This window comes from Taeniopygia guttata, chromosome 1 (genome assembly GCF_048771995.1).
Source record: "Taeniopygia guttata chromosome 1, bTaeGut7.mat, whole genome shotgun sequence".
NCBI lineage: Eukaryota > Metazoa > Chordata > Aves > Passeriformes > Estrildidae > Taeniopygia > Taeniopygia guttata.
Genome location: NC_133024.1, coordinates 22,270,775 through 22,285,494, shown reverse-complemented (window position 1 = coordinate 22,285,494; position 14,720 = coordinate 22,270,775). Strand labels below are relative to the sequence as shown.

The 14,720-nt window shown below is 46.0% G+C and overlaps 1 protein-coding gene across 1 annotated transcript; it reads right to left on the bottom strand.

Annotated features, from left to right (window-relative positions):
• Positions 1-860: 860 nt before the first annotated feature.
• Positions 861-12,184, bottom strand: LOC100222730 (phospholipase A2). The gene is made up of 4 exons (XM_030265709.4): positions 11,922-12,184; positions 8,641-8,806; positions 4,144-4,250; positions 861-1,104 (listed from the first exon to the last, which is right to left on the bottom strand). The coding sequence occupies exons 1-4, from the start codon at positions 11,962-11,964 to the stop codon at positions 941-943; spliced, it is 480 nt and encodes a 159-aa protein (XP_030121569.3). The 5' UTR covers positions 11,965-12,184; the 3' UTR covers positions 861-940.
• Positions 12,185-14,720: the final 2,536 nt, after the last annotated feature.

The window sequence follows — 14,720 nt, the reverse complement described above, 5'->3', positions numbered from 1 at the left end:
TGTTCCCACTGCACCACAGACCAAACCCTCTGTTTCTGCAAAAGAGATCTTGATCATGATCAGAGCAGGATCTTCCCTTTGCTTCAGCATGTATGTTACCTGTCACAGAATCACAGGCTGGGTAAGGTTGGAAGGGGCACAGTGGATCATCTGGTCCAACCTCCCTGCTCAAGCAGGATCATTCCAGAGCACATGGCACAGGATTGTGTCCAGACAGGTCTGGAATATCCCCAGTGAGGGAGACTCCACAACCTCTCTGAGCAACCTACTCCAGTACTTAGTCACCTACACAGTAAAAAAGTTCTTCCTCCTGTTCAGGTGGAGCTCCTTGTTCACCAGTTTCTACTCAATGCCTTCTTGTTCCATTGCTTGGCACCACCGAGCAGAGACTGACACCCTCCCTTCAGTTATTCATAGACACTGATGAAGTCTCTTCTCTGTCATCTCTTCTCAAGGCTGAACAGACCCAGCTCCCTCAGCCTTTCCTCATAAGAGAGATACTCCAGACTCTTAATCATTTTTGTCACCTGTTGTTTCTCCAGCGGGTGTCAGGGTAGTTAAAATCCCCCACCAGAACCAGGGCCTGGTGACTGTGAGGCTGCTTCAAGCTGCCTGGAGAAGACCTCATGCATTTTCTCCTGCTCAGATGGGCTGTAGCAAACACCCACAACAGTGTTACCCCTATTAGTCTGCTCTTTTTTCCTAACCTATGAGATTTTGACTTGCTTGTTGTCCACCCAAAGGCAGAGCTCCATACATTCCAAGTGCTCTCTCACAGAAAGGGAAACTCCACCACCACACCTTTCTGGTCTGTCGCTCTCCCCCGTAAATCCTGGCCTGATAGAAATTCTTTCACACCATTATTAGATCTGGAAAACAAGGAAAAATTTTATTCCGCTGCCTTCAGGTTCAAACTATTAGAAGAAAGGTCCTAAAAAGACTATTCTGGCCCCCCATATCTGACATGGCAGGTAGGATGAGTCTGTCCACATAAAAAGTCTGGCCAGAGGATGAAGTGAGGATTGTATGGGGCTGCTCCCCAGCACTTGGCTGCTTCTTGGTCACACAGGCACACCATTTTTTCACATCGGTCTGTCAGGTTATCTGCAAAAGAAAATGTGATCTGAGGATGCGAGATTCTGTATCAAAGGCAAGAAGCAGTTTTAGGAGGAAAAATTCCCTAAAAAAGCTGCCCTTTAGGAATCAAAGGCTGTGGCAGCAGGACCGACATGTTGTGTTGTGAATGGATCTGACCCTCCCCTGCCCTCTCTCTGTCAACAGGTCTGACCTTAACTGTGACAAAGGTATCAGAAAGCAGCAGCTAAATGTAGATTGGCAATGCTTATAAAAATCTGCTCAGCACAGAGCACTCCCTGCCTCTAGAACTGTGTGAACTACAAGGGTTTAATTCAGCAGTTGAAGCTAAAAAGGAAAATTATTTTATCTTGGCCTGAGGTAAAAATACTCTAGCATTCCTCAGCTGGTGAATTTCCCTTCTAACTCCTCCCTCTGCAAAACAGACTGATTTCAAAAGAATAAACCACTACTTTGAAAGAAGGAGCCTCCCAGAGGAATATTCAGAAACCTGAGGGCATCACAGCACCCACCAAGCATTTTCACTCTTGCTGCATCAGTTGCTGCTGTCTCTCTCTGATCACAGCAGAGGAGCCAAGGAGCTTTACAACGGGACCAGATAGCTAAATTTTATGAGCCAGCAGCTAACAAAATGATCCAAGTCATACATGGAACTATACAGAATGCAAATATATGGCTACATGACCATGAATAATATCAAAGCCACTAGCTTAGAAGGCTACACTGCAAATGACTGAGTTTGGGTTAATGAACCTCATCCCACTTATAGGTAGTTTAAATGCACCTGTTGGGTTGATATTATTTTAAAGCACAGTGCTTTGTTTATTTGAGGCTGCTACCATGGGTTATCTAAGAGCCACAAAACCCTGCACTAGGCAAAGTTTAATGTGCCAGTGCACATGGCCTTCATTCCAAAACCAATTGAAATGTGTATAGGAATTTTTTCAGATTTCACTGGACTTTGATGGCTCAATCCTATATCTCAAAAATAAGAAAAGCCCTGGCTTTCTAAGCTGGTATGAATAATCATATATTTACTGCTAAAATTTTTTTAAGGGTTAATGAGGACTTTGGGTCACTTTTTCCTTAGCTACCAGTCTTGCCTCAAACTCTCCTTGCCCCTCTGCTTCTTGAGCTCTTCCTATGCTGTGCCAGCAACTGTTCATCAAATGTGAGTACAAAAGTCTGGCTTCGTAACATTTCTGTTTGAGAGAAATATTTTTTTGGACCAGACCCTACAACTAACAGCCTTTTCTATATTCCAGATATCTATTGAATGGAATTTCCCTACAGGTGATGGCATATCTAGACTAAAGGGTATGGTTTTGCCAGTTTTTTTCATTCCAGGAACAAAACTACCTAATGGTAGCAAAAAGAGGAGAAATTCCAAGTAAAAGGAGTTTCTGTTTATTTTACATGAAAATGTCTGTATTTATGATACAGATTTATGATGGCAGGCAGCTGGCATCTAATTCCTGTTGCGTTGAAATGACAGTGCAAACAGTTCTGCTTCTAACACTTCTGGACATTATTACACTGAGCTCAGCAAGCATGCCTGGAAATTTAATTCTTCATCTCTTTTGTTTGAATGGGATCAGACATTATACCTTCACATCCCTGTAAGACCTGTCATGTTGTAGCCTGGGGTAGGAAATTTGCCTTCAAAGAGCATTTCTATTGTTCCTCCTCACCAGGAATATCAGGGGGCGTGAAGCCTGCTGAGGGCTTGTGGAGAACAGTTGATGGATGCATCAGGTCTTGCCTAGACATCATTTAAAGAATTAATGAAATTTGTTTAACTTGTGCTTGTTGGTCAAGTCAGAGCAACTGCAGACTGCTACACTCCTGTGTCCACTCCCATTTACTCAATGATACATCTCATATCTGCAACTTGGATTGTTCTTTCACAGCAAAGAGAAACAGGACTTTTTCCTGTAAAATGACTAGCAGAAAGCTATGGAAATATGGGCAGGCAGGAGGAAGAGCAATTGTACATTAAAGTGACACATTCCTTTGCCAGCACTTTGTATTTTCTAGATTGCTCTGGAACTTAGAAAAGAGCGATTGCAGATGTGCTGTGTGCCATCCCCTATCTGCTGGCAGATCTTCAGCTGCTCATGAGGCTGAGGATTGCACCAGTAAAATATGGTTTTCTGATAAGGTAGAAATAGTATTTTAATGTTCTAGCAAATAACTTTGCTGATTATGGGGATAAGTTTTACTCTCACAACTTCTTTTCAAACTTTCAAAGTCTTCTACAATGGATTTTACTACCAGGAGCTTTCTGGAGACTTAGAAATACAAGTGACAAATTCTAAGACTCAAGTCATCTGGTGTATGTCAAAACAAACTGTGTGAGACACTGACGGGCTGTGACTGTGTAATTCAAACCTTCTTGCCTGGGTACCAGCTGTAGAGCTGAGCACAGCCCACACTTGCTGTCTGCCTGAGGCACTTGAGAGCATTTGATTCTGCATGGTTCCAAATCTCTACTGAACCTCAGGACTTCAGGCTGGAGCCCCACAGTGGACAGAGGTGCAGGGTGGCATCTTATTTAACCTGTCTTGCAGCCGTGCTGGATAGCCTGACCCTTCTCTAGCAGTGCTTAAGGGCAGTAAAAAAGGGTACAGTCCTGCTGGAGGAAGGGCCAGAATTACAATGGAAAGAGCACCCCTGAAGACCCACAGCTGTGGGAAGAGGCATGCTTAATGCCAATGAGCAGAAAGTCTCCAGAGAGTAATCTACATCCCTGCCAAACTAAGATGGCTTGTGGGCTTCATGGCTCCCACTCCTGCTCTTTAGCCTGGGGAGATCTCAGGATTCCTGGAATGTGCTGGGGCTCCAGCTTTCCTCCCAGCTCCAGGCAAGGAATGGGCAGGGAGCTTGGAAGAGAACAGACATTGCCTAAAGCCGCTTTGAAACCAGCCTGGCAAACACAAACCTGCCTCTGGGGCCCCCAAAGCTCTTTGGTCAGCCTGGTGCCTGCAGAGGAGGGAGGGAAGGAGGGAGGGAGGGAAACCCAGGCGACAGGAGCCAGCCTTTCCTTACCGCACCGCACGGTGTTCTGCTCACATGCCCACTGGTAGCGCTGCACCTTGGGGTTGCAGCCTTCCTTCTCTGCCGTGTCGTAGCAGCAGTCATGCCTGTGGCAGCACCTGGGAGACAGAAAAAGAGAGAGTTTGGGTGTCCTCCTGCATCCTGCCTGTTGGCATGGACTCCAGGGGTGCTTTGGTCACACACAGCTCATGACAGCAATGTTGACCCGGCCTCTCAGTAAATCATATGTTGATGATGCAAGTATTCTGGCATCCCTGGGAAAGCTGGCTTGTCTCAGGAGCTCATTAATGCCATATTTGCTCCCATGACCACTGTGCTTCTTCCTCTGAGCTTTTGCCCTTGTGAAAACATGTGTGGTCAAAACATGGTAATCTGGCTGAAAAGGAGCAGAAGTGCTCCTATAAGTTGTGCTACTGTGGCTCACTGGCTTAGGCTTAGACCCATCCCAAAACTTGGAATTGGGATGTTTCTTGCCTTCCTCAGTATCACCAAGAAGCTTCATCTCTTCAGTTCACTTGGACCTGCCATGTTCTCCTTGGCTCATAAAGGTTCTGAGGGGCAGGCTACAAATTAATCAGTCTCAATGGTGAAATTCATATGAGTTAACTTAAGAGTCTTAAAAATCATCTACATCTGAGGCATTCACGTATCTTCCCTCTATGCACATCTGCACCACAATTCACATTTTCATGCCTCGGAGATCTAACACAGATTGAAAAGCATCAGATTTGAAAGTGCAGTTGTGTTTCACTGACCATAGAGAGAATGAGGATGAGTAGCTCAGCTGATGACATCTGCCATTTGGATTAGTCAATGAGATCATTCTCACTGTCAATTACTTCTGAGTTTATAGAAAACTTGGCCTCACTTGAATTTTACTGTGGTAGTTTAGGGACTCAAATTCCACCATAAAAATATTCAGCACTTAGAGATGTTCTCTGCTGAATAAGAAAGGTGGTTTGAGCAAGGATGCAAGCTCAGAGGCTGGAGCCAGAGAGCAGTGATCTCTCCTGTATTTCCAGAAGACATCCCTGCAAGATCACTGTGACTCTACAGAGAAACCACTCTACTAGCTGGGAAAAATTGAGGCAGTCTGATTTGATATAAAAACCCTGAAGCTACAGCAAAGCCTAATCCATCCTCAGGGGAATGATGGGCAGCAAAGCAGGCCCATCACTAGTGTCTCATATATGGGACCCTGAGCACTGGAGGCTGTGGTGGAGGGCTGCCAGCTGCAGAAACCAAAGGTTTGTGAGGTCTGGGGAGTGAGTCAGTAGCCGAATTGGTAACGTTGGTGCCAGTGGTGGGGGAGTGTGGGGAAGAAGAACCATGTGAAGATAGGTGAGCAAAGGGAGGTGTTAGGAGCCTCTGTGCCAAGGGAAAGAAATTGCTCTCTATGGAGAGCCAGAGGGAACAAAGAGAGAGATAGGAGAAGTGAGAAAGATACTGTAGGGGGCAAAAGATGTTCTGTGAATCAGGCAAGGACAAGCGAATGAGCACTGAATTTGCACAAGCAAATGGTGTTCTAGCTAGCTGTGAGAACTCCCAGCTCCTTATCTGGCTTGGCAAAACCAGGGGAAGTTGCATAAACTCTGCAGAACCACAGGATTTGGGGCACAATTCTGCTTCCCCTTACAGGAGTTCCTCCTGATGATCCCCACAGCTGCAGCAGGGTGACCCGTAGCTTGCTCCAACACAAAGCAAGAAGACTTTTGGCTCCTATTTTACAAACATCTGAAAGAACTGCCAAGGAATGAAGACGAAGGAATGTCATTGTTGTCTTTTGCCGCCTTCAGATGGTCACCTCCTGTCTGGAAATGCCTTTTGCTGCACCTGGGTGAAAGTGATGCTAAGCTTTAATGACCTGCTAACATTCAGTTACACCAACACAGAGGTAGCCAAGACCATGGCAGAGCACTGGATGGCAAAAAGCCACAACTGTGTCACCGGGCTAGTCAACAGCCTGCTCATGTCAGGGCTGGGCTAGGAGATAGCCCTAATGGCTACCGACAGCTCCGGCTGGTCCGCAGGGATCAGCTGGCCAGACCCCTGCTGTTGAGCAAATGCCGATAAAGTAAGAATTTGTCACGTTGTGTTTGTCACATTAAGAGCACCCTTACTGATGTGTGTCCTTTCCTTTTGCTTTAACCTTGCCACAGAGGGGAAATCTTACTCTTACCTACGAGTTTGCAAGGATTTAAGAGTTAGGTGCAATGATCTTGGAGATCTTTTCCAGCCTTAATTATCCTGTGACTCCTTTGAGTTATAGATGCACCCTGCCTTTCATGGTGTTTTCAGGGAAGTGCTGAGCACCCTCAGATCCTACTTTAGAACGCAGGTGCTGCAGCAATCCAGGGGAACAGAAAGGAGAAGGAGAAACAAATCGATTGACTCTACGTGGAAGAAATGTCATTATGCCTTGAAGTGATGGAACTGTGAGAGTGGAACAAAAGGGAAAAGGTAATTACTGACAACACCACATCAAAGTCAGTATGTGGAATAAACCTTATAAAAGGATTACCCACTCAATGGCTTTTTTTCCTTTTTCATATAAAAGAGAAGTGCTTAGAAGCACTCTAGCCCTGTCTAGACAGATTGACTGAATTACACACAAGAAAATTACTCCTTTTGTGAGGGTCTCTGTGACAAACCTAGAAGGTCAAGGGGGTGAATAATTTCAAAAAGTATTTGTCACTCACAGCCAGTAGTTTTGCCACTCTTTTATAGAATGGCAAATATGGAAAATAATGTGTTCATTTTGACAGGTGTGGGTTACTCAACCAGACTAATCATTGCAGTAGTTCTTAGTAACAGATATCAGTATTTCTCTAGCAAACAGAAAATTAAACTTTAGGGCTAAATCTAGTGTGGCATTGTTGATTCTTCCTAGCTAAGTACCTAAATAAAACTTTTAATTTTTTCTTCAGCAGCCAAGCATTGCAGCTAAGGAATAAAAATGAATGTACTTAGAGGATCAAGCTTCCCTTTTACAAATTATCTGATATTTTGAGGCATTTCCCTTGCAAAGTCTCTTTTTCTGCCTTTAGGATAAAATCCTTAAATACTCTGTGCAATTTAAACAACAGCAGAAACACTGGCTGGTAAACACACGGCCATATTTACTCTCTCTTTTTCAGGAGTGCTGACTATTTGCATCTCCCAGGATCACATAAATTTGCATGTTACTCAGCCTCTATGGAAAACAGCTTTTAAGTTACTCTGCTCAGCCTTTCAATAAAAGCAGTGCTCCAAATTAGTGAAGTCGTGTTTTACTTTCAAGGCTGTATTATGAAATTTGTTAAAGAATAACACAAATAATTAAACACCTTACATACACTGCTGTAGATAAGCACTGTGATAAGCAGGTCAAGAGATATTACTGCATTTACCCATAATTTGTGAGGCCCATATTGACTGTTTCATAGATTAAATATTTCACAAACAAATAAAAGAGCTGAGAGGGCTTTGGGAGTGAAACATCTTACTACATTAATGAAGACAGCTCCATTAGTCTTAAGGGATAGACATCTTCTCGTTCATACCCACAGAGATCTTTAACTTTGATACCTTTTCTTCCTTCACTCCCCCCCCCCCCCCTTTTTTCTGTCATTCTAATTCAGCAAAATCTGGTTTTGTGGCAACCTGCAATGTTTCCATCCAGCAGCAAGGTATTCTGGAAAACTCAGTTTCCTTCCCAGTGAGCTGCAGACTACCTTCACCCCTGCTAAAAGCAGAGCCTGCTTACTAGTAGCGCCTGGTCTGTTGACTGTAGGTAGACTTGTGTGCTTTGACTTTGATATTTCAAATCTGGCAAGATTGCAAACACCAGGCTCAGAGCACACAAGAGTCCACTATTCTTAACTTGACTCTCATGTACTTTCTTTATGCTGATTGCACAGTACAGGAAAGAAGCCTTTGATTGCATGCAATACCTCTGACACTTGTTGGGAATAACAAACCCAACATCTTCCCCGCTAATAAAGATAAGGGGAAATAACACCATGCTCTCCCTTATTGTTCTGCCTCGGTTCAGTGTGAACTAACAGCCAATGAAGGCAACAGGTTTGATTACTCCTTGGATTTCTTCAAGAGGATAAACAATGATATTTCCATCATTTCCATTTTAAGAACCTGGGTGAAATAACCGTCCAAATATATTGGATTACACTCATTTTGTCAGGCAGGTGTGATCACTATGAAAAAACAATTCAGTTATTTCAAAAAAATGCATCCTGGTTTCCTCTTTGCGCTCTACCCCACATATTACAAGGTCCTAAGAACTTTGGTGTCATCCAGAAGAAGGTTAAGCCCTCATTCAAATCCCAAGTGATACATGGGTCATCCCTCACAAATCCCTACTGTGTTCATATATACTAAGTTCCTTACCCACAAGGCAGCAAATGAGTCACTGGAGTCACCAGTAGCACAAACAGAGAAAAGCAGGGGGATCTGCACTGCTTCTGGACACATAGCTGAGGTTTCTCTTACCAGTCTGTTTTATCTTTAGGCCAACCTCGTCCTCCCAGTCCACAGTAGCACCCATAGCCAATATATGCCAAAGGAGAGCGTCCCGTGCCACACGTTATAGCTCCAGCCAGTTCAATGATTCCTCGAGTGTGCAGTGAATGGGACTTTCCCAGAGCACCTTTCCAAACTGCAAAGACAAGACATGGTTACACACAAGGATTAAACATGCCTGCTACTGATTTTCCTACATTCCTTAAAGGGAGATGGTTTTGATTTTGACTGGTTGGTTGGGTGCAGCCCTGACAATCTAACTAGTCATGACCTTCAGCTGGCCAAAATTACTCTGCAGGGGGCTTTTCCTGAGATCTGGGATAATCAAAAGGTGGATGCAGAAGTACCCAAGCATGCTATTTCTTCCAGATGAGCTCACTTTCTTCTAGACTAGCTCAATACTAGTTCTGGTGTACTAGTGTGGGATTGCAGCTGTGTTGCACCCTGGAGCAGTGTGCCTGGTCTTGCACATCATGGAGCCTAAGCTGTTAAGGTCTGTGCCAGCACCATGCAGGGTGGCCATCTGGGCTTCACTGCACCCCAGAGCTCCCAAACCTGGGACAGTTTTCCAGCTATAGTCCTGACTGAGACATGAAGCAGCAGAGTACAGCCAGGCAACCAGACCGAAGCAGGACTCTGTGGAAAGAAATGAAGTTTCTATCTTGCTCAAGATTTCTTATGTTATCAAGTTTCTCTACTATTCAGAATCTTTAAACCCATTTTCCAGGTGGAAAAACATACTGAAAGTCCTATTAATCTGCATAGAGAGACAGCTACACACCGGTGAGCCTGTAAAGTACATACTTTGTCAAGGACAAAGTGCCTCCATTAGCCAAGATGTGTGTATAGCAGCTTTCCCTTGAGACTCTGGAAGTGCTGGCAACCCTTTATCTGCTTCTGTTGTTATGTTCCACCTAAGTCGTAACACGTGGGCCTCACTAATTTTGGAAAAAAAAAGAAAGGAGCTCTGTGTCAGCTGAAGTGTGTGGATGGCCACCCAAACCAGAGAGATTTTTGAGTTACAAGACTTTCAAACAGTTTCGAGATTTCACATATTAATTTGGAACTGTTTTAGAAGGCACAGGCTCATTCTTGCAGTAGCTGTTATGGAAACCAAGAGTACCCTGCCCCTGATACTCAAACCACTGTGATGCTCAGTTGCAAACGTCGCTGCTTATCATGCTGTAGTGACAAATAGGAGTATTTCATGCCTGGATTTACTGTGAAGGACCAAATGCACTTTGCACTGCTCTATCGGGAGGATCAAAATCCTCAGCCCGAAAGCCTAACCCATCTGCATATCCCACCTATCCACAGCTGCTCCAAAATCAAATGGGGACTTTCTGGCATGCTTGGATGGAGAGTGAGGTGACTTCTGGGAGCTGGGAGCTGGCCACTGAAGTTGCTTTGCCACTTGCCCCTGGCTATTGCAGCACGCTTGACCTCTTCAAAGTGTTGTGCAAACACGGGCTAATTAATCCCCTAAACCACCCAAGGACTCAATACTATTATTAAAACAGTTGCTTTCCTTTTAAAACCTAGCCTCTAATCCCCCTGCTTGGGCCTCTTCCCACATCTCCTGGGCTAGCTTGCCCTCCAAGCCCAATCCAAATGCCAGTGAAAACAAGGAGGGTCTCTCCCCATGAAGGACAAGGCAGGGCTTTGCTCCCTCTCCCAGCCTGAGCCCGCAGCAGGAGCAGGTGCTACCATTTTCACCCAGGGATCCACACCTCAGGCTGTCCAGCACAGCCTCAGCCTGCTTCCTGGGGAATTCCTCGGGGATTAAATGCACATTCCTGAAAAAGTAAGCACCACTCACCTAAACACTACTTGAGTGTTCAGGTTTCATGCTAAAAACACATTGGATGGATTTTATTGAGAACTAAAGAGACCACTTATTTTCCTTGTCTAAACAGCAAGGCTCCAGAGTTAGAAAGGGGCTTAGTTCTCAGGGGAAATCACAAGTAATCAGCTGCTTTGGATTTGGGGGTATAAATCATACTTTTTCAACCTGTTGCAGTTTGCAGACCCTGAAAATATTCCAGTGGAGACAAAAACTTCTTTGTAGGAATCCCTGCCTTCTGACAAATGGCTTGAATTTTTTTTTTAGCTGTCTTTCACTGGCCTCTTAAGCCAGGACTGCTGGGCTTGGTCTGTTGGCCACTGGCTGAAAATGGTTGAGGTGGGTGTAAGGTAACTGTACCTCACCCAGAAGAAGAAAGGCCATTCTTCTTCTGGGCATATCTCTGGAGATCAAGGAACTGTAATTACAGTGCAGAGCTGCTATGAAGGTGGAGAGAATGCCCCAAGGGAAATTGAGTCCAGAAGACTCAATTAGTGAGCTTAGGGCTGTGTGTTCTGCAAGAGGCATCCAGACAGCCTCTGATGTTCCTGTTCTTTGAAAGCTGCCTGGGTTGTGAGCCAGCAGTGCTCTGCTGCAGCTGAGAGGTCAGCCCCAGCAAGTACATTTTTAATATTCAGGTGCACAGCTAATAACTTGACCAAGAACTGAAATTGCTTTCTCTATGTTAGGCAGCCGAGCCAACACAGCCAGGAAAGCCTTGAAATAGTCTGAGCCTCCACAGCAGCCTGCTCCTAGTCAAATGTCCCATTAGCAACATGTCCAATCCTTAGTTAAACTACTAATGGAGCACCTTAGAGAAGAACATACCTGCAGAGAGCTGAGCAGAGGTGAATCTGACAACTTGGCACTAGTTCCTGCTTAAACTAGCAACCTTTGCTGTAAATGAAGGCAGAGTGTTTTCTTCTTTAAAAACTCTACTTCAGGTATAACCTCAGATGTGCCAGTTTAGTGTTTTGTTGCCTTTGTCTGCAGGGGCTTTCTGTTAGCACTCAGTTATGGCTTTTGTAAACAGAATTTTTAGCAATTATTTTAAATTCAGATGCATTGAAAACTGCTCACTCCATGGCCACTGGTATAAAAAGAAGGAATTTCTATGAAACACAGACAGTAACAACTCTGTTTCACAAAACTGTTAAAAAAGAAAAAGACCTGTGTTTCTACAGTATATGGAAACCATAGTTGGGGCTGGGAGGTGAGGCAGGCAGGCAGCTCACTTACACAGTCTCTCACTGTAAAGCTGAGGATTGTCTGGTGACACTTTTCCCCCTCAGTCGGCTACATCACACGGAGGTCCCGGCACGAAGCACGCGAAGCCGATGGCAAAGGGAGAGGCTGTCCCTGGGCAGGGGGAGGCATGGCAGGGCAGAGGGGCCGGGGTGGCACTCACCTGCCTGAAGCAGCGCCAGAACCAGCAGCAGGCGGGGGCCCATGGGCAGATCGCTCCCACGCCCGGGTACTTGGGGATTCAGCCGCCGGCGCTCCGGCCGCGCCTCGCCGTGCTGCCAAGAGAGCCGAGGTGTGGCTGTGCTAAACAACCCTGCCGGGCTGCTGCCCCAGGCTTTATATACACATGGCTCTGCGCCCGTCTGCAGCGGAGCAGCCTCTCCTGCGATGCCCCCGAGCCCCGGCCCGGCCCCGGGAAGGCTCCGGCTGCGTGAGGAGAGGGCGAGGGCTGGCTCCGTGTGCCCAGCATCGCTTTGGGAGGGACGGAGGGAGGGGCTGCTGCGGGGGCATTAGGCTGCTGGGCTCCGGGACAGCCCGAGACCCAGGCACTAAGCCGGGCTCCTTCTTTAAGCTGTTTGCTTACAGACCCTGGTTAACCTCTGAGAAGCTGCGGCAAAGCGAAGCCTTCAACCGGGCTTTCTGCGGCTTGGGCTCGCTGCTGTGGCATTCCCTTGGCAAGGGTTTTCTCCTTTTATAGATCACTTACCAGGGTATTTCTTCAAAAATTATTTTATTTTAAGACTGATTATTTTTGCGTTTAAAAAAGAAAAGACAAAACTATAAAAATCCAACAGAGAGGATACTGTTAAGTGCAAGTACCTAATTATAAACTGACCAAAAGAGCTAATTTGGCCCCAGTCTGAGGGATAAATACCCTCTTTGCCTGCTGCTGCACCTGACTAACACCAATGGATTTCTTGTAGACTCATCAGTATATGGGTACCAGCCATGGTAGATGACCAGCAGTTGGGTCCAGCCTGCTGGGGCTCTGGTCACTGCAGGCAGCCAAATCCAGAGGTGGCCTCTCTGTCATGCAGCCTCTGCCTGTATGGGGGTCACAGGCAATGTGGGCAGGAGGAATGGCCACAATTATTTTGTCTTTGGGCTTGAAACAGCTTTAAAACTCCTGCTTTCCTTGGTACAGCAGCCACTCGACTTGTTGGGGTCTGAGCATCTGCCCCTTCCCTGGTGTGGGCATGGTGGGCAGGGTGGAATGCTCTGCTGGAGTGGAAGAGGAGGGGAAGAGGGCTGCTTGCCCCTTCCTGGGCACAGCCCAGGACTATTATAACAGCAGCCTTGCCTGAGTTCCCCATGCTAAAGCTGTGCTTCCCTTCGGAATGGCGTGGGTTTAAATATTTGTTTGCTACACATTGGCAGTCAAATCAAAGGTCAACAGCAAGTAGTTTATAGGGCCCCTTCTGCTGATACCTGCCCCAGTGCAGCTGCTGTCACTCTTTGCCAAGCAAGTTTTCAAGATACAGTACATCCTGGGAGATGCCCTGTGATACAGGGCAGACGAGATAGCAGGACTGAGTAAAATCTCATGACAAATTACAAGCCTGAAATTTTCTGCCCACCACCACCCCAGTGATGGGCCACGTGCTGGCAGTAGGAGAGGGTGGAGGACAACTTCAGCACAACACTCACCCAGCTGCTCCCTGTCCTGCACTACCTCAGAGGGGCTAAGGAGAAACTGCAAAGCTTCTGGCCTTGGAAACCCCCTTCAGTAATTATTAATTTATTCAAGTCATAATGCCAAATCACACAGAATCATAGAATCACAGAATCATAGAATGGTTTGGGTTGGGAGGGACCTTAAAAATTGTTTGAAACCTTTGCAATGGGCAGGGACTCCTTCTACTCAAACAAGTTGTTTCAAGTGCCATCTAGTCTCACCTTGAATGCTTCCATGAATGGGGCATCCACAACATCTCCGAGCAAACCAGTCCCAGCGTCTCAGCGCCCTCATAGTAAAGGATTTCTTCCTAATATCTAATCCAAACCTAATATTTTTTATTTAAAAGCCATTCCTCCTTGTCCTGTCACTACAAGCCCTTGTAAAAAGTCCCTTCGCAATTCTCCTGTAGCCCTCTTTAGGTACTATAAGGCTGCTATAAGATCTGCCAAGAGCCCTTTTCCCCCCATGATGAACAGCCTGTCTTTCTAGGAGGGAGGGGAGCTCCTGCCCTCAGATCATCCTCATGGCCCTCCCCTGGTCTCACACCACCAGGCTCATCATTCTTGTGCTGGATGAATTTCCTCATGTGGGGTCCCACCAAACTGGAACAGAGGGGGAGAATCACCTGCCTCAACCTGCTGGCCCCACTGCATTCGGGGCTGTGAGTGCTCATTGCTGGGTCATGTTGAGCTTCTCGTCCACCAATGGCCCCAAGTCCTTCCCAGGGCTCCTCCTGAGCCATTCCCCACCCAGCCTGAGTTTGTGCTTAGGGCTGCTCTGTGTGTGAGCTGCTGCTGGCAAACGTTTGACCTTAAGAATGTGAGTTTGCAGAAAGAGGATGCTGGAGGACAGGTGAGCTATGATCAAAGGCTCTATGGACACAGGGCAACAAAGATGGGAGGCTTTGAAACACCATGTGGGGTCGGGCTGAACTACACCCTGTTAGAGTAAATCCCACCCCTGACATGTACCTGGCTGGCCCAGTTCTTAACTGGGGACCAAGAGGGAGTTGTGAGGTACCTCTGCAGATGCTTTACAGGATTCCTGGGGTCCCCAAGTCCAGAGGAACTGTCACCAAAAGAATCTACTCTGATTTGGATTTATCAGAATAATTTGTATTTTAAAATAGACATTTAATCTTTTTCTTCCAAAGCCTTGCAGATTTATAAATCTAATCAAAAAAAGACATTATAAAGTTTCAGATAAATTAATTCTATTCTCCTTATTCTCACAGCACCCTAAATAACAGATTAGTTTTTTGCCTCCCATTTAGCATCAAATACA